Consider the following 24380-nt stretch of genomic DNA (forward strand, 5'->3'; position numbering starts at 1 on the left):
TAGTAACACACATATAATATACACAACCAACAATGTTTTTGCCTGCTAACAGACTGAAATTACTATTAATAAATTCCACGGTGTAAAATTATTTATCAAAGTATTTTTAAAAGATTAGATAAATATATATACATACTTAATTTTTTTATTGTAATTAGTAAATATCTCTAAAGGTCTCAAGTTGCATTTGTGATGTTTATCATTAAAGCCAAAAGACGAGAAAACATTTCAGAATTTTTAGGGCTGCCAAAGTAAATGCGTTAACTGGTATAGTTTAAAAACATTTTACAGTTTTAAATTTCTTGGCACAGTCCACAGTGTTTTTTTTTTGTTTACTGCAGGCGGATTGTAAAAGGTTTGTGTATCTGTGTACCTAAAAGTGGAGTCATGAAAATGTATTTTAATTTAGTTTCTATTATTCCCAGTTATGTCTTGTTCTTGTGAAATCGAATCGTTATGTAGCACAAATATAGAAGATACATGGGGAAATAAAGGCTATAAAATTAAGATTTCCCCTTGGTTAAATCACGCTGCCTACGCGTATATTTAAATTCACCTCCAACCTGCTAAAGATCAAAGATCTGAACAAAGAAGCAGGTGCCTGTTATAAATGTGTGACTAAAGACGTCACTCCTGTGTGAAGTTTTTCAAATGGGCCAGCTATTTGAAAAAGCTTGTATTAGCTTTACCAAGTACTAGAAAAATGTGTAGCCTATAAACATCTTAATGCCTTTGTTTAAAATGCTACGAGAATGATAGAACAATGATGAACAAATGATGCTGACTCATCATCATGGTAAACGATGTGACTCAGCAATGGAGAGCCAGGACAGGAAGTGAATGAATTATGCATCAGCTGTGGGGAGGAGTCAGACTACAGATGAAGTCCGACACAAACACGAGATGCTGCAGTTTGAGCTGACAAATACCAAAGATCAACACTTCCTTTAAGAGCTGATGTACGTATATAATCAAGCATGATTCATATTTATGCATGATTGCGGTTGTGATAAGGTGACTTCAGGGTGCTTTTTGGAGCATGTGGGGATTGTATTTGTTGAAATAGAAATGTCATACTGAAATTATGAAATAAAAGATTGCACATTTGATACGGATATTATTACAAGTTACCCTTATAAACGTGCAAGATGATGTCCCCACAATAATATAGGTAATAATATAAAATAGTCAGGATATTAATAGTTCACTAAAAGCATGCTATTTTGCCCTCTCAATTAACAATAACCTAATTGAAATATTTCTTATCCTGTACTGTATCAGAATCTTTTGTGAGTACCTCTGTAAAACATGACAATGGGAGCTGGATGGGACAATCGTGCAGCGGTCGAGAGAAGCATGTTCATAATGCGGATGCTGTTGAGCCTGTTTCCTCTGGTCCTTATGGTCTGGAATGGTGAGGCGTTACCTGTACCAGACAAACTATCACAAACCAATGAGGTGAGTCTCTAATTTTAGACAGGACAAGATACAAGTGCAACAGTAGTTTTGCCTGTAGAGTTCAGTTACAATGCTTTTTTGTTTTTTTCTCAAGCACTGAACCGGAAAACTTCATTTCAGTAGTACATAAAGCTTTACTTTTGTTTTTATATCCTGAAGGTTTTTACTGAGGGGTTTGTTCATGTTTCATTTGCCTGAGTTGTATAACATTTTATTCCTGGTTTATGGAGTGCAAAAATACATGTCTGAAATCCAGTGCATGTGGACATATTTGTTAGTATTTCCCAAGATGTATATCATAAGCTAAAAATAGCTTTACTGCAGTGCTGTAATACTGTTATTGCTGTAAAAAAAAATCAATATAGCAGTGGTCTAATCCTCAAACCCACATAAATGCATCTTATTTTCTAGATACTTACCAAAGACCAAAATGACTTGTTGAAGAAGATGATGACAGAAATGGCAGAGCTGAACCTCACTAGTAAAGAACTGGCTGATCTTGACTCTGATTTTCTGAATGGCAAACTGGGAGAAAATTCTGTTGTTGCTCAGCCAACCCCTAAAGATAAATTTCCATGCAAGCTCTTCTACTGGAAGACCTTCTCCTCATGTTAAAACTGGAAAACAGAACAGACAACCGGTACGTCTGTTGAAATGATACGTCTGTTGCCAATATAATCATTTACTGTATTGAAATTAATATGAATCCCTTGGCTTCTGCTGTTCCTGTATTGTATTTTATGTCTGATGACTTTTGAAAGCATTATTTACACTGACGTGCATTAGTGTGAAACAGCTTATTGCTTGGATTAACATCAATCTTCAAATAATACAGTGGTCTTGTGCATGTACACTTTATACTGTTTGACATCCAAGCCCAAACGTGTAATAAAAGTTCTACAAATTTCTTCGTCAACCGTATAACTTTAAAATGCATTCAAATTCATCCATAACAATGTTATGCTACGTCATTATTACGTTTTGGCACCACCTCATGTCAACTTAAGGAACTTCTTTTAAGTGGATCACAATTTAAACCTGACTGACAAATAAATCATCTGACAGGTATGTAACGTTAGGCCTAGTATTTTTATACACTGTATATCAAAAGCAAACTGTAATATTAAACAGGACGGCTTTAAAATTAATTTTCGGGGTTGTTTGTAACACTCGATTATTCAAAACTTGCTTTGCCTCATTAGTTTAAAAATAGAAAGACACTTACAATTTTAATAAACAAAGCCCAACAGGTTTCGTATTGCGTCATGAAGTCACTTGAGAAATGTAACGTAATCGCTTTTAACTTCCGTGACCCTACTGTTACTATAGATACAAACACTGCGGTCACTCACCGTTATTGAAAAAGACCCATGCTTTAAGTGGCAAAGGAGACTGTATATTTACCCGATGTCGAAAAATGTATTTAAATGGATAGTTCACCCCAAAATAAAATCCCCACGTTGTTCCAAAACTGTATTGCTTTGTTCTGCTGAACACAAATGGAAGATATTTGGAATATTCTTCCTTTGAGTTACCAAAGCAATGTATACAGGTTTGTATACAGGGCGACTAAATGACAGAATTACCATTTTTGGGGGTGAACTATCCCTTTAATTCATTAAAGTTTAGTAAAAACACGTATCAAATTTATAATTATAATGAGCAGTTACTCACTTTCTGAGGTGCCCCCCCCCCCCCCAACAAGACAAAGAGCAAAATACTTAGTATGCAATGCACTAAACCAGTAGACTAAATTACGTGAGTAGTGCGTTTAACACTTTAAAAGACTTACAATTACACCTTCCAGGTAAAAATAAACACAGATACATTCCTCGGTGTATGTTTATTATGTATTTAAAAAAAATGAAATCTTGCCAGTGATTCATGTCATCGCTAACAAACCTCATTAACAAAATCCTATCTGCTCACCCACAAGACACTGCATGGAAAATGCCTTTTCAACTTTAAGTAAACTATATTTACAGTAGGACAGATCATTTAAAAACAATCAAACAAAAGAAGGACTTAAAAGCAAGACCAATGACTGCATTGTCTTGCATACAACAGAGCTAGAAATACAAGCATGGATGTCAAGTCATTTGTGATGGGAGTGATCCATTGGAACGCATTGGTTTAACTCTGCTTTTAGATTGCCTTGTACTGTCATGCACTCCGGCCAATTGGAAATTGTCCATTGAAATTTCAATAAGGATTCCAGGGAAATCTGGTTACAGTGAAGTGATGTAGTCCCATTTCAGGTTAAAGGCATACAGCAGCAGTCTCCACAGATGGACTGTGTGAACTTCAGTCTTCAACTCTCCCATTATTGACTTCACTCAGGGTTCTGAGGTAAACCTGGCCCAGCCGAGTCCAACGTTCCTATACATGCGAATTAAAGTGTTTGCAATTCAATTAATGTCTTAAAACAAATAAGCCACTATCAAAATAACTCAATTTTTTTTTATTTGAGTTCCCTTAGATTCACAAAACATATAAAAAAGCATTCAAAACACATAACAAAAGCAACCTCCTCTTGAAGCATTCTTCGCTTTCATCATCAATACATCACCCCAGTTAAGCCACTCAGAGCTCACGCTCGCCCTCATTCACCGCCCACTCCCAAAGCCCCGCCCACAGACAGCATCACATCACGCTCACACATGAGTTCAGTAACAGCGAGATAAAACACACACCATACACAGCACTCACATCAAATTAAGCAAGAACACAAATATTTAGTAGAGCACTTAAACATTCCACTACATATCTTTTTTTGGTTATTTTTTTTCTTTAAATATGATTGCAGTATAAGAAAGGGAGGAAGGTAGACAGAACAAGAGGGACGGAAGAATGTAAATGAATGTCCTTCTGATGGTCCTACAGAAAAAAAACACTCGCTGCCTCTGTTCACACTCGCTCACACAGGTTCTTCTCACAGCCATCATGTGTCGCTTTTCGGCATCGCACACTTGCGTTCAAGTTCTCTCTCTCTCTCTCAGTGCGTTCGCTCATTCAGTCTCTCACTCGTGGCGCACCAACAATCCATCACAATATCACTCTCAGCTCTCAAAAAAGCGGACAGATTTCATCCATGAAAAGGGGAAAAAAAGACAACACCCACCGTCTAACACAGTATATGCAGAGTGAAGCTGTGCTCTTTGATGACAAAGCATTTACACATGGGAAGAAGGGAACTGATACTGAGATCGCTCGAACATTGCGGCCAACGAGGGGCTTCTTCCCGGGAAATTGGAAAAGAGGTGATGAACTGTAGAAGAGATTTATGAAGGCTTGACCATAAAAATCGTTGAGGGAAAAAAGAAAAAAAAACTGCAGAGAACAACTCAAATTGCTTTCCACAAAGAGCATTTTTAAATGTACTGGATGCTCAGATATGTGGGCTTACTGAAAATAAAATACATTTTATCCATAAGGGAAAAACAAATCTTATAGTGTTCATTTCAACTCCTACAATTTCAACCACTAAATGAATCTTAAAGAGCAATCATTACATGTATACCAAGAACATTCAGAGTTTTACAAAATCAAAAGGCAAATATTTAAGGGACATAATATCTGACTAAACTTTCTTCTCTCAAAATACTTACCATATAACCTAGATATTAGGATACTTCATGACTGAATTCAAATCTACATGCCCCAGCTGGACTTTGTTTCCATGCTAGATCCAAAGCCGGAGTTGAACCCACCGCCCGAGCCTGCATTTGTGCCCGCCCCCCACCCGAGACTAGCTGAGCTGCCAGTGTTGTAATTATTGCTGCTTGGGTTGTAACTCTGGCTCTGATCTCTACTAGCACTATTCTGCCCGCCAGGAGTGGTGCCGGAGGGGGCTGTCTGATTCTGATTGGCCAGCATTCCCATCATGCCCCAACTACTCTGGAGGGCCGCCTGAGCGGCTGCCATCATGGCTGGATTCAGGCTAAGGGCCCCAAAATTCACATTGCTGTTTGGACTGCGACTACTGCCAAAGCCCTGCCCCCCAAACCCCCCGAATCGCCCACGATCCATCATTTGCCTACTATTATTGTGCTTAGGCTCAGCGTTGGAGATGTGCACACTGGTTCCTTTGATGATCAGGTCCTCTCCACACAGAGACTGGGCAACCTGGGGGAGAAAAACAAAAAAAAAACATGATTTAATATGAGAAAAGAACAAGAGCCAGCAAAATCATGAGTCAGAAAGAGATAGGAGACTGACCTGATCATCTGCAAAGGTAACGAAGGCAAAAGCTCGGAAAGGTTTGGGGATGAACACGTCTGTGACTTCGCCATACTGCATAAAAAACTGTCTAAGCTCATCGGCTGTCATGTCCTCTGTGCAACGGCCCACAAACACTTTCCTGCTTCTCATAGGCTCATCAGGGCCAGCCTGTTCCAGGAAATACTAAATCATTTGATAGAAAACAGGGACTATTCATGCATTGTTCACAATGACAAGGGCATCACAAAACATTTGAAATGTGAAATGTATATGTTCAAATTTTAATATGAAACGGCATACTTCTAAACCCAATTAAATTATAAATATAGAATCAAAATATGAACTATGTGTGGCATTACATGACAGTGTTGTAGACATACCTTTGAATTGGGGAGTTTGCAGTCACACCATCTTCCATCGATCATATGCCGTTGGGACATGGCTTTTACTTGTGTTTCGTAGTCTGTAAATCTTACAAAGCCAAATCCTTTGGAGTTTCCAGTTTTTGCATCTCTCTTCACCTGAGGGAACAGGTAATGCTCAGTGTGACAGCTAACACAGAACGTGGGAAACAATTACATTCAAATAAGAGTGAACACAATTGTCATTTACCCACTCTCATGTCTTTCAAAACCTATATGACTGTACTTTTCTTGGAACTGCAGGGAGTTATTTATTGCCATATTCTGAGTGGCTTTTTCATACAATAAAAGTGCATGGTAACTATGGCTCTTAACTCTTTGCTTGTTCACTTGTGATCCTCAGAAGTCATCAATAGTATTTAATATCCAATTTATTGAAGGCAGATTGGTGCCACCTGGTGAATATATATTTAGCCATGATCAAAGACTACATCATAGCTGATTTGAAGATTATAACCCCCTCCCCTTTCTATTTCCTGCATGCTCTGTATTCCTCCGCAATTCCTGTTTATTTCCTTTGGTGGTCATATGGTGTGACTATATTTTATGACCATCATCTAATTTTTAGATGTTCATTTTGGGACTGCCACAAAAGTCACCAAGTTTCATACCATTCAAATGAAGTAAAAGGAAAAAAAAGAAAGAAAGTAGTGTTTCCTATTATCATAAATGAATGTACATTTGTTTGTTTGTTTCTTCTCCATGGACGAAACCCCATCATATATGTTTGGATCAACATGTCAGTGAGTAAAATGTAGTTTTTTTTAAACTATCCCTTTAGGTTTGTTCATACTAACCTGCACCATGATCACCTCTCCAAAAGTGCCAAAGTAATCTTTAAGGTCTTGCTCTGTTGTTTTCCATGGCAACCCAAGCACAATCAAATCTGATGTCTTCTGCACACCTCTCTTGATCTTCACAGCCGATGCAGCATCCATTTCATCCATCTTCCTCTTGTTATCTGAAAAGTACATTCGTTTAATTAAAATCAAATTAAGCAATTCCCAAATTATGATGTCCTTGCAATAAAAAAACACCATGGTAAAGATCATACCTTTTGGATAATTAACCACGTATACCAGACTGCCCCAGTCTGCTTCGGGTGCATGAAGAACCCCCTCCACTAGTCGGACCCCTCTCATGCACTGAGAAACGGGGCTACGGTATCTAAGGCCGCAAGCACCGGGAAACTGCGCGGAGACTGTGGAGAGTAGCACGGTGCCGTCCTCCTCGGACGGGATCTCCATCGGCTCCTCGTTCTCATCCTCCGCGACACGAATATAACACTCCGTCATGATTAACGTTACACAGATAGCTGCGCTAACAACTTCCGACCAGATAAATAATTCAGCTAACGTTAACTGTTATAAGACAACCAACCGAGCTGAAACCGACACTAGTAAACCGGAAAGACTTACAGAGTAAACACAAGCAAAAAAATTGTTGGCAACAAGTGTTGTTTGAGTCCTTTGTTAGCGTGTGACTGTTGTCAATGAAGCGGTGTACCATTTGCTAAGCTAAGCTATTTGCTAACCGCGCGCACGTTAGAAATGAATGACGCGGCGCACCCTGTTCCCGCCAACTTCCACTCTTTGCAAATTCCTATTCATCGACTATACGCGATTATCTACCGACTGTGATTAAAACACGCGATTTAAAGTAATAAAAATAAAGAAACAATGTGAACAAAAACCAAATGCATCCAGTTGCTGTTGCGACCGCGACCCCCTAAAACTGATAAAATGGCCACCAAGATGCGTCACTGAAGGAATGACATCATCAGTTTGGAGCGTCTCATTACAGCACATGGAGGGGTTTGTAAATGTAATATGTTAACTTTTTTCTACCTATTACATAATTTGTGGTATAATGTATGAGTTGGTATGATTATGTCTTGTCTGTTCATAATTATGGTGGGCTATAATTTTCTAAATTTCTATTTAAAGAGATTGAAATAATGTAAAATATGCAAGAATCCACTGCGATGTTGAAAGCGTCTCCTCATATCTTATCTTACAGGTTCGTTGCATCACCAGACCTAGGCTAAAACAGACAAAAGCGCTGTAAAACAATAGATTTAAAGACAAATGCCTGTAATATTAACAGTGCAATGTGCATCGAAGTGAATATGTATTACATACAGGGGTGAATTCAGGTTGAATGCGACACTTTTTTCCTGTCATCTCAAAAAGTGTCCCAATCAACCTGAATTGCAAAGTTCTTGATAACAACTGTTAACTCATGAAGTGCAGGCCTAGACATTTTTATTTTGAAAAGATAATTAATTTGGAAAAGCCTCATGTGATGTATAATAAGTGAATGCATGAAAGGAAGAGAGGTTTTATTGCCATGCAGGTGCAGGTTTCCCTCCTTCTCCATTGCTTTTTTCACACTTGGGCATGTTGTATAATTTTATGATGAAGTGTGTCAGTCTTCCTTGCTCTCACACTCACCTGTAACCTAAAAAGCCAAACACACCTGACTTGTTAGCAGTATAAAAGGACTCTGTGCTTATGAACCAACATGCAATGAGCCATGTCGCTGATGCTCACAAGGGTTTTACTTGTCGCAGTGTAAGTAACTGTGCACTTATGCTTTAAGTATTTTTTCCTGGATTACTAGAATAATTATTGTTGCTTTTTGCTTCACACAGACACTTCATTTTGCCCATATGGGGAAATGTTTTGCGACTTCAGAAGAGAGACTGGGTGGGCAGTCCATCTGCAAGCATGACAGGTAATTATTTACACTACGCTATAGCCTTTGCACTAAAAGAATTAATTAGAAATAACTGATTTTCTTTTTCCTAGAGGGTGATGTGGAATGTTTCTCTGAGTACATGGAACTTTGGATCCATAGAATGAGAATTGAGGGACTGAGGCTTTGGCTTTCTGGAATATTAAGGATTCAAGGTGAGATATATGGGCATGTAATTACTGAACTTAACATAATAGAAGAAAACAAACTGATCTATGTAATTTTATGAAAAAAATGACGGTATCCACATTGCATATATTACACTTTGATATAACTATTTTGTAATTTATACTTGATGGAGGATAGGACACTATATGTAATGATATAATAAAAAAGAATATAATGAAACACGAATGTCCTTCTTGGGGGATAAAAAAAACATATAAACTTATGTTAACTAAAACTTTGTACTGTTAATATTATATACTTCACACATATACTACTTTTATACTTATTGTAATCATATAAAGTTACTTTAAGAGTTCCTTATGTCACACGGTAACACAGACACTGTAATTGTAGACAGTGTAAGGTGTGAGTAAGGCATTTTAAACAGCAAAAATACAAAGAAAATGTTCTAAATATGTTCTGTGTAGTAGTTTTATAAATCTCTTGCTCATTCCAGTGGGTCTGGTGTCCATGGAGAATCTAAACCATCAGCTGTCTTCATGTGGGTTTGCCCTTCACAGAGATCTAGACAAGAACTATATCTTCAGAGTCATGTACAGTGGATGTTTTGTCCAGTTAGAGGTCAGAAAATGTCCCTGTTTGTCACTGAAACATATTGTGTTGAAGGATTTTTAATACTGCATCCCAGAATAACATTTGGTAGTGATTTTTCAGCATGGCAGTTATGTGATTGTGCTGAACCTGCAGAAGAGAGTAAGTCGTTTTGGTGGCAGGACTCAAACGTTTATGATGAGGTGTCCAGCAGTGTTAGCGCCTCCTAACAGAGAGCACATCCAGTGTGATTCAAACTTCATTCAAGTAAGAATATGTGATAATCCCTCACTTGCCCTCTCTTTTTCGCTCTTTTTTCGAACATTTTCAAAGCTCCTTTTGTTTTTGAGGTTACCAGAGAGATCCCCGTGGATAACTGGAATAATGAGGTGATTTCTAATAATAGTTGATATGTGATGTCACGAAGAGATGAATGGATCTAATGTGAAGTATTTCTGATGTGGTTTTTCCACTCAGCTCGACTGGTCTCTGGCCTTGAGAGGAAGTCTGGTGGTGGCTTTGGAGGATTCCAGTCTTATTCAAGTAAATGTTAAAATGCATAAACCAAACATGACAGTTCAAGGGAGGAGGGACACCATCTTAAGTCCAGTGCAGGTAAGACTGTGCTGTCAGTTTGTGGCTGTGAGAATTTGTAATAGGTTAGTAATGTATAAAAAAATGTTAAATACAGTTTATTCTAAATATTTTATATTTTTTCTTTTAAGTGGCAATATTTGTGTAAAACAAAAACAACAACAGATGATTTAAAAATTAAAATTATATGAGTGCATTTTCTAATATAAATTTATACTGTGTGTCTGTTTGGCAGAAATAAAAATGTTATCTATTAATTAAAATAAAATGTTATTGAATATTTACACTGTTACCTGTAAATTTAAATACATTGTATTCTCAATTTTATGCCATAATATGTATAACTAGGTCTACAATAAAACATAGGGAATATAATACTACCATGGAAAAGTTTTGTATTTTTCTGCTCACCGTGTCTGCATTTTTAAAAATTTTTTAAAGAAAGTGTTTAAGTATAAAAGTTTTTACTGCCACTTTTGATCCTGCTGACTGGGCCACCGTACTAATGTCTGCCACCCAGTGGTTTGTGAATGAATGACATATTTTTGGTCCTTGAATGCTTATTTTGATTCATTGTGTTGAGTTAAAAGCAGGGCTGGGTGGGGATTTGGGAGTGAATTTCAAGATGGGACTAAGTTCCAGTTCAAAATGTCATTTATCCACACGATAGCCTCCAAATGCTATGCAAATTTCACACATAAATTTGGTGGGATTTACAGCATCTATAGTTTTAGGGATTTACAGCATCATGGTGCAGGTTAGTACGAACAACACAAATGTCTCCAACTAGAGTCCCCCAGTAAATCTCGGTTATTTCTACCACTGGTTTAATGTAGCTAAACTGGCTAGGTTTGCCTATAAACCTCTTATTTAATCCAATGTGTACTTCAAATAATGCAGCAGCGTGTTTATTTGCATTCAAAATATTCTGATCTTTTAGGTTTTGAAATCTGAAGGACATTTCTTACCTCTCAAACTGGTCAGTGGCCATTATGCCTACAGCATGGAGGCAACCTGCCCAAAAGGTTTGTTACTATGGTCATATCATAGCATTTATTTTCTTTATTTAGCAATTTTTCTATCACTTACCATTCTGCATGTTTCTTTCAGTGCACCAGTTTCCATCTAAGGACACGGTGCTGCATGTCTATAAACGGCGCATGGGCTTGACCAAGAGAGGTGGATATCAAAATGAGACCCTGTCAGTTAGCAATGTGATTGTGGAACAGACCGACACATTCACCTGGTCAGAGACGAGTGACTTTGTGCAGCTTGTTATTCCCACAATCTACATTCAACAGAAAAAGGTTTGTAGTGACTTCATACAATAAAGACTTTGCTTAAAATAAATAAATACCTATATTCAGCAATGTTGCATCATGTTAATTTCAAATACTTATATCACTGACAACAGTAGTCCATCCAGGATATTGTCATTTAAAAGTTGTTGTTGCAGCCCTCAACTGATGTTGATGTTAACATGTTGTGTTTTGGCCTGAAGCTCCACCCTCCACCTATCGACCAATCACAAAATCAGTAGTGTTTCGGCATCTGGGTTGCCAGCTCCGCTCTAGTTACCACAGCTGCAGCTACAAACGTTCCTGCTGATCCTGCAGCATATCTGGCAACCTTGAGTCAGGGGGGAGGGGGAGAGGGGATACACCGCTCTACAGTCATTTGAAAGGAATTGCAGTACCAGCTTTGTCCACAATCTTCCTTTAAATGCAGGTTTCACAGACCAGGCTGTTTTACCTTAACGCAACTTGCACTGGTATATCTAAAAATATGTCAGTGATTTGGACACTCAGAAATGAAGATCAGGAGAACCTGGATATATCTTTCAAGCAGACGTTACTCTTTATTGAGAACATGTACTGTCCGTAGCTGCAGTCATCAAGTCTCTCAAACAGTATAAAACACTGTAATTTATCCACATTTCAGGGGGAGGGATTTACACAGTAGAGGAGGAGACAATCTAAACAAAGGAATGCAAGTGTTGTATAGGTAAAGGGACACACCCCAGACTTTCACTGTCACCAGTTCTAATCCTATCAGCATAACATATCAATCAAAATGCATAGATGCAAATCTAATCACTCTGACAGTATCGCTCATACCTTCACATTATTAGAGACAAAAGCACAACTGTGCTCTGAGCTTATCATGCTAAATGGTCAGGAAGTGCATAAAGACAAAAGACTAATGTCTCACACACATGGGCTGATTACCTTGATATTGTTGGAATATTAGAACAATCTTTACCTCAAACTGTAAAACACTTTATACATAATGTTTTGAGTTTATATACTATTACATTACATTGGAACCGTGATATAACACTGTATCTGTAATCCACAAGTGCCACTGTTTTGTCCCAAGATCAGTATCTCAATGTTTTTTTTTTCTATGGCATATTATAAAATCTACTTAAATGTCTTCATTAAACCAAGGCCTGATCCTCGCTTAACCTAAAGCCTATCTGTGAAACCAAGCCTAAATTTTTTTTTAAATTAAGGCCAAGTTTCAAAGACGGATAAAACTAAGCTAGGATTAGGCTGTAGTTCAATAATATTTTCATTTAGTAATTTAGCAAAAGCTTTTATCCAAAGTGACTTAAAGATGAGAGCAATAGAAGCAATCAGACATCAAGGGGCAACACTATGTAAGTGCTGTAACAAGTCTAGCACAGTACATAGCAGTCTTTTTTTTTTTTTAAGCTGCTGTCCGTAACTTTTTTTGTGTTCAGGATTTACACAAATTATATAATGAGAATGTACAACATGAATCCATTTTTTAAAACAAATTTGTGTCTTACCCTGAATCATTACGGTACGCTTATAATAAGTGTTTATATCGGGACTATTTCAGACCGGTCTGGTATGAACCGCCGCAGAGGGCTGTGTGGCTCTCCACATAAACAGAGAGAAGTAGCTTCGATGGAATGTTCTTCCATAAGACTCCTGCAGTTATGTATATTAATCGCTAGAGCGGCAAAAGTTACGGACTGCTAGCCTAGAAATCTGACGCACCCTAGCGGCAGCAAATCTAATCTGCCGCGAGTGTCGTCTATCAACTCTCAATACACTTCTGAGCTGTAAACGCCAAACTCTGGTCGGGCCAATCACATCGTGTATAGAGTCGGTGTGTGGGGCTTAACAATGATGGCTGAGTTACTTTTGCGTGCTTTTAATAAACATAGAAACCGGCGAACTGGTCTTTCGAATCAGCTTTGACCGCGACTCTGGAAGACTTGGAGTTGAGCCTTTCTCTGAGAAAAGAACGGCACTGATGTCATTCTTAAAGCTACACTGTGTGATATTTTCCCCCATCTAGCGGTGAAAAGGTATATGACCATCCAGTGAATAATAGTTTCTGTTCCTCTCAATTCTGATTTCGTTTTAACTCCTACGGTGGCCAATTTAGTCCAAGATTAACATGGCAATCCCCCTCTTCACATTCGACATGGTGCCATCGAGTGTTAAAACACGAAAGGCAAAGCTTGAATTTATGGGTATGTCCCTCTTTGGCTAATGTACTTTCAAGATGGAGGGGCAACATGGTAACCAGCATTCAAACCCCTCACACCTCACCGTATTTTCAATGGCATATTATAAACTCACGAGAATACTTTATTACTTTAAAGAAGTAAATATACATTAATGAGCACATATTTTTGAAAGAACTAAGTGTTTTTAGCTAAGAATAAACAAAAAAAGTTACACAGTGTAGCTTTAAGAAGGGAAGATGTGTTCTGAGTTTTGCCAACCGGTGTCATGACAAATCCTGTCCGCCTATGAAATTTTGCCCGCAAGGACCCCTAGAGTGATTCTATTGGCTGAAAGAAATTTTAATAGGTAATCTGTTCAGAGCCTGATTACAATTCTTACAAAATCGCGATTATTTTTGCTGTTTAAATTGTGTTAAAATAGTCTTTAATGTCTTACAAATCATGTTTCATATACTAGTAGTAGCCTATATAACTGAAGCTATAAGTGCTTATATACGTATATAAGATATAAACAAGCATATCTCATATATAATCAATTTATTTTGTGCACCTGTTCTGTATATTGCTGTTTTTTTTAAATTATTTATTATTTACATTATACATTACTATATCATGATTTTTTTATTGGTACTTGGTTTATCAGTCAAAATAATTCAGAACATGTTTTTGCTCCCATTATAGCAATCAATTACATATTTCAAATACATGTGTTGCGTGTGTATGTGTGTACTTAGTATGGCAATGAATTCATAGTTTATTTTTAAACAATTGCTTGTCCAGAACCATGTATAACAACTTTTGATCAGGCATTTAAAACCGCACAGGCGGACAGGATTTGTCATGACAACTGTCGGCGAAAGTTTAATCTGCACAACTAGCTCTGCTTCACCTTCGATGCTCTGGTTGGTTGTAGCGCTATCCTATCGCGTGCAGAGGTTGTTTGAAAGACGACCGTTTATCCCGCCCTTCGGATTGAGCCCAGTCAATGGTGAGTTTCCAGACCAAACATCTTGATGTGTCTGGCTTGTCAGGCTAACGGACTGCAGCTTTAAAGAAAAACGAATAGAATATGTAAGTGCTAGTCTTAATTGACCAGGTGCTGCTGGAAAAGTTGTGTCTTTAGATGTTTTTGAAAATGGCTAACGTTAGACTCAGCTGCTCGAATTGAGATCGGCAGGTTGTTTCTTGTGGGAACGAACGGTCCAGAGGCCTGTTCTGTTGCATAAAGCTAGCTGATCCAGATAAATCAAACCTGGTTTAAATCAAGTTCAACGGTCTCACAAAGTTTGGTATACACGTTCTTTGTCAACTCCCTAGAGTTTGCGAATTGCGATTATTAACTCCGAAGCGCGTGCACCTGAAAGTGTGACACGTGCGGCAAACAGCCAATCCTAGTGTCCGTTTGATTTACTTCTCTTCTGACGATTGAGAGAGAGTTTTGAAAAATATCAGGATATTAAATGCATATACAAAGCAGGAATAAACACTGCTGCTGTAGCAAAAATTTGAGAACGCAGCTGAAAGAATATCTGACTATATCAATGATGTGAATCAAATATGCCTATAGGTTCACAAAGAGCTCATAAATACACGTTGTTTAAGACAATTATCAATTTATTTACTGGGACCATACTCTTGAGTTGTCTGACCTCACTGCTTCATTCTGGGTAAGTTGCAAAGGTTTGATAGTGCATGCCGGAAGGCCAGCTAGAAGAGCATTAAAGTAGTTCAGTCTGGAGAGAACAAGAGCTTGGACCAGGAGTTGTGTGGCCTGCTATGATAGGAAGGGTTTAATCTGCCTGATGTTGTATTACACAAATCTGCAGGACCGTTTTTTAATTTATTTATCAAATATCTTTTTTAATTAATTTATCATTTGTAATTGGGTTAAATCAGGTAACTGGTTAAATTAAAGTATTGTTTTTTAGGATTGCATTGGTCACGAAGGTGAGAAACTTCAGCAAAATTTCTACAAGATAGATGCTGTTCTCACCTTTAAAGAGACAAATCACAAAATGCACTGGACCATGGAAAACACCTCTCCATGTTCAGGTTAGTGTCTCCTAGACTGTTTCAATCTTCAATCAGGTATGCATTTAAATCTAAAAATGTATACAATTGTTTTTCAGAGATGTTAAAATCACATTTGATGCACGGTGATCTAAAAGAAGCTAATTTTACAACACGTTCGCCTCAGGGGATTACAGATGAGCCGGAAGCTCCTGTTGGTTCCACCAAAGAGTTTACTCCTTTAGTGACACTAAAGACTACAGCATCACAAACAGCAGATGAAGAAACCAGCATAACCTTTGTACCAACCCAACAAATCCAAACAACTGAGGCTCCTAATATATCATCTCGCCTTTCATTATAAATAGAGATGGTGAGAAAAAAGTGACTGCAGCTATACTTTATGGCCTAAAGCATGACAGAGATCTCTCCAGAAGTTCATCTGTGCATCATTTACTGAGAGGGGCCGTAATGCACAACGGATGGAAATGCAGGTACCAACTGCACATGTCAGTGATTTTCCATACAACACTATTACAATTGGTAGTCCATTAATCACAGCAGATGTAATCACAATTTGAAATACAGCTACACATTTAAGCGCCATTTTCACTCAGACTGGGATTTACAACACAACAGTCAAGTGGACCCATGCATCTTTTCCGTTGACAAGCAAAGTGCCATTGGAATCACATGCGGGGAATGATTACATCTAAGACTGTTGGTCATGCCAGTTAAAAACAAGCTACTGTCTCAAAACTCTTTCAACTGTGTGTGTTTCCTCTCAGGAGCAAACATGGAACAGTAATACATTTTGTAGCTAACATGATTGGTGTTAATTCTCAATTTGTTCAATAACTATTCCTGTCGCTTCCCTGAAAGACAGAACGTGCCTGACAGTTTAGCAGTTGCTCTTTGTAACATTATAGTACAGTTCCTCTAATCTTGTTTGTATTATACGATTATTTAGGTGTATTTAGAGCTATATAGATTGCTTATTTATTATGGGGTTCTCTGGAATACTTAATTCCAATTGCTCTGTCATGGCATTCAGCGATCCAAAGTTTCCTAATACTCATTGCTGTACATCAGTCTGATTATTTGGGTAACTTAAACCATTGTCATGAGAATTCAGGAACTCTTTGAAATTAGTTTTCAATAAACTATCAGGAATAGTTATACTAAGTACACAAAAGCCACATTCATTTAAAATAGGTATTTTGATATACTATGCTGTATAATTAAAAGAAATTGGACAAGGCAATATCTTCCACTTGATAAACTTTTAATAAGCAATAATAATAAACAAATAATTCAACATAAATACTTAGTTATTTAAAATTTTTTAATATTTGGACATTTAACACTTGCATACTGACATGTTCATGTCTAGTATCAAACCACAAACTTCCTTGTTTCTTACAAACGCGACTGGTCTCATCTTGCGTCTCAGTTATTGATTTTAGTAAAAATGACCTCTGATGACTTCTGTATTAATATTACTGTAATAATTGTTGGTAGGCCGATGTTTCGTATTGTTTTGCACTATTTTCTGTGTGTTATCCCTTACACAGAGTATTTATATAGATATGTAGGTATATTAAATACTGCAGGTTTTTTTTCTGGGAAACCAAATTACAGATAATCTTGTGACTGGCACATGTTCTGGATTAATACAGTACACACACAGTGTTTGTCTTAAACCGATGCGTTGTTTGTGGTTTGGATGATCCTAATGTGGACAACCACCAGAGATGTTTTCTTGCTGAAGCCTGGAGTCTGACGTCAACATAAGAGCGTTTTTCCTTCAAGGATGTGATCTCTGTTGTAAAATTGTAATTTTGCTGTGCTAGTTTGTGTCTTTAGTAATGCTTTGATGCTGGCTAGCAAGCTCTCAGTGTGGCAGTATGATGAACAGCCAGATGAGGTCAGCATTGTTCAGTGTTTGGCTTTTCTGAAGCATTCCAGCTCACCTCAAGGCAATGATCACTGTGTAAAAGTTTGCAAAATTTTGAGGTTGGTGTCAGTTGCTCTAAAGTGCACATGTATATATTTTTCATATGCATGACTGACGCTTTATGGCCATGATTTATTTTACTCATAAGACATTGATGTACATACTCCCTCAGATTCAGTGGAAAAACAACCTCAAATGTGAGGTTAGTTAATTTGCCTTTACTACGCAATTTCCCACGCTTGAATAAATTCAATTAGACTTTTGAAAGGGCAGGCCATTTTAATGTAACCCAGGCAAGATATTCTTCTAAATTCTGAGCATCTGGAAAAAAAGACCACTGAGACTCGTAAAAATTTATTGTGATTACAGTCTCGATATTTGAGCAAACCAAAGAACACCCTTTTTCATCCTAGTTGTGTTTATGTCTGAAAGTATGTGTTCTATATTAAATGACAAAACAAGAGCACACATTTGTATGCATTGGATAATGTGTCCTCTAGTCTAGAGCTTTGCACTCCGTCTCCGGCACAGTGTAATTCTCACCCAGGGGGTCAGAGGGGGGCCACACCGCCAGGGTTTTCTTTGGCATCTGTTGCATGAACTTGTGAACAGGATACACAATAACAGCACAAAGTACACCAACATCTCAAGTCTTTCATGTGGCTGTTTTGAGCCATTATGTTATTAGTGTAGGCTTAAAAATTCCTTTCATGTCCCCCTCCTTTTTTTTTACACGAGTTGCACATCTGTGAGATGTTTGAAACCACACACTGGTTAAATTCTTCATCGCTTTCGGAGATGTTTTTAATTGTCATAATTGATAACGATATGAGTTAAACATTCACACATTATCAAAACTTTGTTCTTGTATTTTTGTTTTTAAATGAAGATTTATTACAGCCCTTCTTTGGTTGAAACATATATCACGATTTATTCTTTTAAAAAAAACAATATATTTCTACACAAAAAGAAACATTAGTCATTGTTAACTTATACAGTTGGACCAGACCATTAGTGAAAATGTTTTACTAAAAAATAATATATTTATAATAATATTACTGAATACGAACAGTAATAAACATGTTTTATGTCCCACTGACAATTCTCACATTAAAATAGAAAAATGCAAATTTTAACCCTGGACCACAAAACCAGTCATGAGTCGCACTATGGCAAGCCATTTTGACTTTTATTCATTCACATGATTTGAATTCTTGATATCGACAATGACATTTTCACTAGTAAAATGCTAATTCTTGATATCAGTAATTATATTTGCACAAGTGAAATGTCACCATATGCTGCCATTCAAATTCAATTCTTGATATAAACAATTGAATTGCTACAAATTTTTGATATCAGCAATTCAATTGCCACTAGTGACAATGTTAATTTATGATCTAATGAATGTGATTATTAGTAAGAGAGCCATTTTAGATATCTGAAAATATATTGATATCAGCAATTGAATTCTTTATATCGACAATTCAATTCTTGATATCAGAAATGCTAATTGTTGATATCAAGAATTGAATTTGAATGGCAGCCTATGGTGACATTTCACTTGTGCAAATATAATTACTTATATCAAGAATAAGAGTTTGAGATTAATGAGTTTTTGCTAGTTTAAATTAATTTTTTGATATCAATAATTAGCATTTTAGCTAGTGAAAATTTAATTGTTGATCCTTTGAATGAATAAAAGTCAAAACGGCTTGCCATAGTCACACGGATAACAATACATTGTATGGGTCAAAATGATCGACTTTACTTTTATGGAAAAAATCATTAGGATATTATGTAAAGATCCTACCATAAATATATATTTAAAAAGTATTGTTAGTAATATGTGTTGCTAAGGACTTCATTTGGACAACTTTAAAGGTGATTTTCTCTATTTGCACCCTCCAGATTTTCAAATAGTTGTATCTCGGCCAAATATTGTCCTTTTCTAAGAACCATACATTATTGGGAAGCTTATTTAATCAGTTTTCAGATAATTTATAAATCTCAATGTCCAAAATTTGACTGTTATGACTGGTTTTGTGGTCCAGGGTCACAAATAGACTTGAGCCCCATTTAAATGTAATGTATAAAACTGTGTCTATGTGTGTGTCTGTCTATATGAATTTGTTTTAGTATTTCTTGCTCAGGTTTGTAAAAGCAAGCTAACAATTGCGTATCAATTTGTTGAACTGATTCGGCAATGAGCTTTCCACAACAGGGCGAGAGTTGGCAGAGGAAAGAGGCTCTTGGAAGGGAAGGGAAGGCTTTGGTGGTTATGCTCTGACTCTTTATCTTACTTGCTGGGCAATTACAGAATCATGGGTCAACCATGCATGTAACCGCAGCTTCGTTGCACAGTAGCAGATGTACTCACGACATTAGCTGGTAGGAGCGTGAAGGTAAACATAAACAGATGCAGCTGGTTGCTAGGGACACTCGCCAACTTGTGTGCCCTAATGATTCCCATGTGTGCGGGTGCATATCTGCAGCAGTGGGCAGAATGCAGGCATACGCTGTGTTTCAGCAGTGCCAGAGTTTCTCAATGGGATATTTGTGAATGAGTTTAGCAGCAGTGGTTTTTGGGAGGGTGTTTCCCATTGGCATCGTGCCCCTCCTAGTAAGTTAAAGCTGATGAAGCAGTTTTCTTCATGTCTTCAATTTACCATTGATTATAATGTTTTGAAATTATTGGAAAGGTCTTTTTCTATTTTTCTTAGTGCGCCTAATGAGTGGTATATTTGCTTTCACACATTTTCCTTCTGTTGTATACATCATTGTATAAATAAGATGAATGTAACAACTATTTACAATTGTGCATTTGGCCTAATCTAAACTTCCCGTTTGTGTTTTTTTACAAAGCAATTCCAAACATAGTCCAAGACATATAACTTCATTACATGTTATTTTATTACATCATTGTGAGATCCAAAATCTTTTTATCGTTTTTTTTGCATCACATATTTTAGTAATCACCATAAATTAGGTATCATTCAAAAGCTTTGGAAATCGATATTCATCCTATGAAAACCATTTTGAAATTGGACATTGCGTTTTTACTTAAAATTGTTTTAGTGGGCTCCTCCTCTTGTGGGTGATGTCAGAATTCAATTACTACTAAATAATTAAAACCTTAATTAATCTTGACAAAACGCATATCGGCAGAAAGTACTGAGCCATATTTGGCAACTACTTTGTGGTAGAAGAGATATTTGGATGGAAATGTATTAATTTGTTACAAAAGCATGTATTAAAAAAATTAAATTAAATGTGGGTGACACCCGGTGACTTATGGTACCGCGCTGAAACCAAATCTCATTTCACCTTTGGGATGAATTGGAGCGGAGACTGCGAGCCAGGCCTTCTCGTCCAACATCAGTGCCTGACCTCACAAATGCGCTTCTTGAAGAATGGTCAAAAATTCCCATAAACACACTGAACCTGAACCTTTTGGAAAGCCTTCCCAGAAGAGTTGAAGCTGTTATAGCTGCAAAGGTTGGGTCAACTCGATATTAAACCCTACGGATTAAGAATGGGATTTCATTAAAGCTCATGTAAAGGCATGTGTCCCAAAACTTTTGCAAATATAGTGTAGGTCTATATTCCAAAGCATTCTTGAATTACAACCATATAGGTTTGGTCTATTCTCAATAAGGGGGGAGACAGTTAAAGGGTTAGTTCGCACAAAAATGAAATTTATCTCATTAAAGACTCACCCTAATGTCGTTCCACACCCGTAAGACCTCTGTTCATCTTCAGAACACAGTTTAAGATATTTTATATTTAGTCCAAGAGCGTATGCAAGTGTATGCACACTATACTGTCCATGTCCAGAAAGGGAATAAAAACATCATCAAAGTAGTCCATATGAGACATCAGTTAGTTCATTAGAAATCTCTTCAAGCTTCGAAAATACATTTTGGTCCAAAGATAACAAAAACGACGACTTTATTTATCGTTGTCTTCGCTTCTGCGTTTTGTTTTCAATCCTCAAATAAAGATTCAAACGGTTAAGAATTTAGCGTAATTCAGCGTATTGATTCATGATTTGAATCGCATGTCAAACTGCTGACTTTCCCTTTCTGGACATGGACAGTATAGTGTGCCTACACTTAGATACGCTGTCGGACTAAATATAAAATATCTTAAACTGTGTTCTGAAGATGAACGGAGATATTACGGGTGTGGAACGACATTAGGGTGAGGAGTTAATGACATCAATGTCATTTAAGTGAACTAACCCTTTAAGGGATTAAAACAAATAATTATTAACAAATCAAAACTAAAAACAAAGAAAATGTATATCACAATTATTATAAACAATATTAAAAATAGAAAAATGCTCAATACAAGCATTTTCACGAGTGTTCTTAGACTTTTGGACCCCCACTTTTTAATAACGTGGAAAGGTTTGAGGTTGGTAAAAAATTGTTTTATCTTTGACAGAAAATCTTAAAGGCTGCATTTATTTAATTAAAAATACAGTCAAAACAGTATTGTTACATTTTATTTTTAAAATGTAATGTATTCCTGTGATGTGAAGCTGGATTATAAGCATCATTATTTTTATTCTTCAGTGTCACATAACATATATTTTTCTATCCATAAGCTGCTTTTTTCTAGCCTGACGTGGTCATACTCAATTCTAGTCAGAATATGAGTCTGAAACTGCTCCATTGGGCTGTGATTATGGGGCGTGTTTCAACTGAACCAGGAAAGACCTCAATTGGATAGACCTACAACCAATCAGAGCAGCGAAGTGACGCATTGTCAAATGTCAACAGAGTTCAACTGCACTGTGTTGCCAAGTCCGTGTTCTTTTTCCCTGCGGGTTGTTTTCTATGCCCAAGGGTTGAAGTGACTATTATGCGATATATAGACCCATGAGTGCGAATTTTAGCAGGCAACCTTGCCAAAATAACACATTTTACCCCCCAAACGCCTTTTTTCCCCCGGAGAACCCCACAAGAAGCTATTGTTTAGGGCTAGTAGTTGATGGGTTTTGTTGTAAAAACTTGGCAATCCTGTCTGCACGTGCGGTAGTATCAGGCTGGAATACACAATCTTTGTCGGTGTTGTAAAAAAAATAAAAATAATTTAATGATTCAGAGTACTTACCCAACATGATCATCATTTCTGAGGGAAATTGTGAAGGTGAATGCAGATACAAACAAGCTCTCCGTTTAGGATTCGTAAAAATATAATCCAAGCCCCTTTGATGACGTGCATGATTACGTTACTGTTGATCATCTGTCCATCATCGTCTAAAGCCCGCCCTGATGATTTCATTGGTCCGAACAGTTTCTGTTCGGGGATAATTACTCCTCTATGGAGCAAGGCCAGACCGAACTGCCCGACCTAAAAATTTTGTGGGCGTGTCTAAGTTCGGCTGGCATCCAGGCTATCTTTTTTCAGTAAACGCACAGCAAAAACAGCTGGCACCTGCAAAACATTGTTGCTTTATCAAAGGTCATATTCATGTAATATGATGTAATTCAGTGATTAATACGATAAATGATCAGTTCTCAATATACCTATTCTTATATTCACAGTAACTATCAGCCATGCAGCAGAAAGCATATGATAGACAGGTTTAGTTTGGAGATTTAGTTGTGCCTCATTTTGCTCTGTAACAAATTAAACCGTCTTGTCCTGATCTTGTAAGCCAAAGTCCGTTTAAGCAGTTGATGTTTGCGTTAGGTTGAAGCATTATAGCTCACGAGGCCTTGTTCTGGCGATTGTCCGTTTGAACTGGTATCGTACGTGCCTGAAGCTGCAGTGTCTGGGAGGTCCCTTTTTGAACCGTGTCCAGGCCTGTCGCCCAGATGAGATCTTTAGGAAGGGGTTGAGTTTTTTTGTGATATCCTGTGTGTGTTCACCATCTGATTACACACAGGGCCTAATTCCTCTTTGTGAGTGTGCGTTAATGACATCCAGGTTAAATAGACTTGCAAAGAGCTCAGAGGAAATAAAGCGAAAGCGTTTTCTGACTGATATTTTGATTAGAAAATGATTTCGCTCGCATCCACTGCTTCTGTTCGACTGGAATGAGTTGCTCCAGATCTCGGTGTCAAACTCCCCCACTCTCCCTCCCCTTCTCCCAGCATCCTCTTTGCTGTGAAGCCCTCTGCCAACAGCCTGCGCCTCTCCTCTCTCTCTCATTAACCACAACTGTCAGATCCTCCAGATGATGAGCAATTAAACCAGATAATAAACGCTTGCCATCAATTCCTGTTTGTTTGTTGTTGTTGTTGTCGTTGGCGGCAGGGGCTCCTCTCATGCCACCTTAGTGCTAACTAGTACTTCTGTAATGCACCACCGGTAGCAGAATCACTCTCTCAGAGCCTTCTGCCAACACTAACAAAGCTCTAACTGCTCATTGTAAGGCACCAGATTGATAATAAGGCACACTGAATGTTAACAATTAGATCATAATCAGAGCCAGCACGCCAAGGCTGCTCTTTTATCCCCTGCTTGAAAGAATGGCAAACAAAGCTCTGCAAACTGCTAAGATAAAATATTACCTCTGAATAATCATGTCTCTCAGCTACCAAAAGCCACGTAAGCTGTACAGCGCCGCACATGCGACTCGCGGTAAAGTCTCCTCTGTTTGCTCATGTATTAGAGCGATAAGGCGGTCTTGCTGCATTTTACTAGCCGTCTCTTCCTGGAAAAGAGGTTAAAGGTGGACTCAGTCATTAGCATCACCAAACTACAGTGTATTTATATA

General features: G+C 37.5%; 3 protein-coding genes and 1 long non-coding RNA gene across 9 annotated transcripts in view; 2 read left to right on the forward strand and 2 right to left on the reverse strand.

The window, feature by feature from the left end:
* The first annotated feature begins 255 nt into the window (after positions 1–255).
* sst6 (somatostatin 6) lies at positions 256–2366 on the forward strand. Its single transcript, XM_067445969.1, has 3 exons — positions 256–959; positions 1282–1458; positions 1870–2366. Exons 2-3 carry the CDS (start codon positions 1309–1311, stop codon positions 2071–2073), a joined length of 354 nt encoding a protein of 117 aa, XP_067302070.1. The 5' UTR covers positions 256–959; positions 1282–1308; the 3' UTR covers positions 2074–2366.
* Positions 2367–3282: 916 nt separating this feature from the next.
* Positions 3283–7840, reverse strand: tardbpa (TAR DNA binding protein a). 5 transcript variants are annotated; one of them, XR_010905313.1, is made up of 7 exons: positions 7156–7834; positions 6899–7062; positions 6060–6200; positions 5677–5847; positions 5499–5583; positions 4580–4726; positions 3283–3837 (listed from the first exon to the last, which is right to left on the reverse strand). XR_010905313.1 is itself a non-coding variant. In XM_067445966.1 (5 exons), exons 1-4 carry the CDS (start codon positions 7394–7396, stop codon positions 5110–5112), a joined length of 1284 nt encoding a protein of 427 aa, XP_067302067.1. In that variant the 5' UTR covers positions 7397–7840; the 3' UTR covers positions 3844–4726; positions 5067–5109. The 5 variants fall into 5 exon arrangements, 3 of the variants coding, with proteins under 3 accessions (XP_067302067.1, XP_067302069.1, XP_067302068.1); XR_010905312.1 differs by having other exon boundaries at positions 5677–5862; positions 7156–7832; XM_067445966.1 differs by lacking the exon at positions 3283–3837 and having other exon boundaries at positions 3844–4726; positions 5067–5583; positions 6899–7840.
* A 5-nt stretch (positions 7841–7845) lies between these two features.
* Positions 7846–24380, forward strand: part of c6h1orf127 (chromosome 6 C1orf127 homolog) — a 197355-nt gene continuing 180820 nt past the window's right edge. The window contains exons 1-11 of one of the 2 annotated variants that reach the window (XR_010905311.1): positions 7846–7925; positions 8755–8837; positions 8912–9013; positions 9484–9608; positions 9702–9845; positions 9929–9967; positions 10056–10193; positions 11113–11197; positions 11283–11479; positions 15609–15732; positions 15810–16184. Coding sequence is in view for 1 of the 2 variants with exons in the window: in XM_067445965.1 (XP_067302066.1) it covers positions 7872–7915; positions 8755–8837; positions 8912–9013; positions 9484–9608; positions 9702–9845; positions 9929–9967; positions 10056–10193; positions 11113–11197; positions 11283–11479; positions 15609–15732; positions 15810–16054 (1326 nt within the window). In the remaining variant the exon portion in view is untranslated. Of the gene's footprint in view, positions 7926–8754; positions 8838–8911; positions 9014–9483; positions 9609–9701; positions 9846–9928; positions 9968–10055; positions 10194–11112; positions 11198–11282; positions 11480–15608; positions 15733–15809; positions 18409–24380 lie in introns of those variants that run through there. The other variant, XM_067445965.1, reaches the window with a different exon arrangement.
* On the reverse strand, positions 20468–24241 carry LOC137079271 (uncharacterized). Its single transcript, XR_010905442.1, has 3 exons — positions 23185–24241; positions 22769–23092; positions 20468–21169 (listed from the first exon to the last, which is right to left on the reverse strand). It is a non-coding gene; the product is annotated as an uncharacterized lncRNA (long non-coding RNA).

Source organism: Pseudorasbora parva, chromosome 6 (genome assembly GCF_024679245.1).
Source record: "Pseudorasbora parva isolate DD20220531a chromosome 6, ASM2467924v1, whole genome shotgun sequence".
Lineage (NCBI taxonomy): Eukaryota > Metazoa > Chordata > Actinopteri > Cypriniformes > Gobionidae > Pseudorasbora > Pseudorasbora parva.

Bases quoted from the DNA above. Each gene is read 5' to 3' on its own strand.
- sst6 (XM_067445969.1), top strand. From the start codon at position 1,309: ATGACAATGGGAGCTGGATGGGACAATCGTGCAGCGGTCGAGAGAAGC. The intron at 1,459-1,869 runs GTGAGTCTCTAA...CTTATTTTCTAG, and splicing joins AACTATCACAAACCAATGAG to ATACTTACCAAAGACCAAAA.
- tardbpa (XM_067445966.1), bottom strand. From the start codon at position 7,396: ATGACGGAGTGTTATATTCGTGTCGCGGAGGATGAGAACGAGGAGCCG. The intron at 5,848-6,059 runs GTATGTCTACAA...TTCCTGGAACAG, and splicing joins GCAAACTCCCCAATTCAAAG to GCTGGCCCTGATGAGCCTAT. The intron at 5,584-5,676 runs GTCAGTCTCCTA...TTTCTCCCCCAG, and splicing joins TTACCTTTGCAGATGATCAG to GTTGCCCAGTCTCTGTGTGG.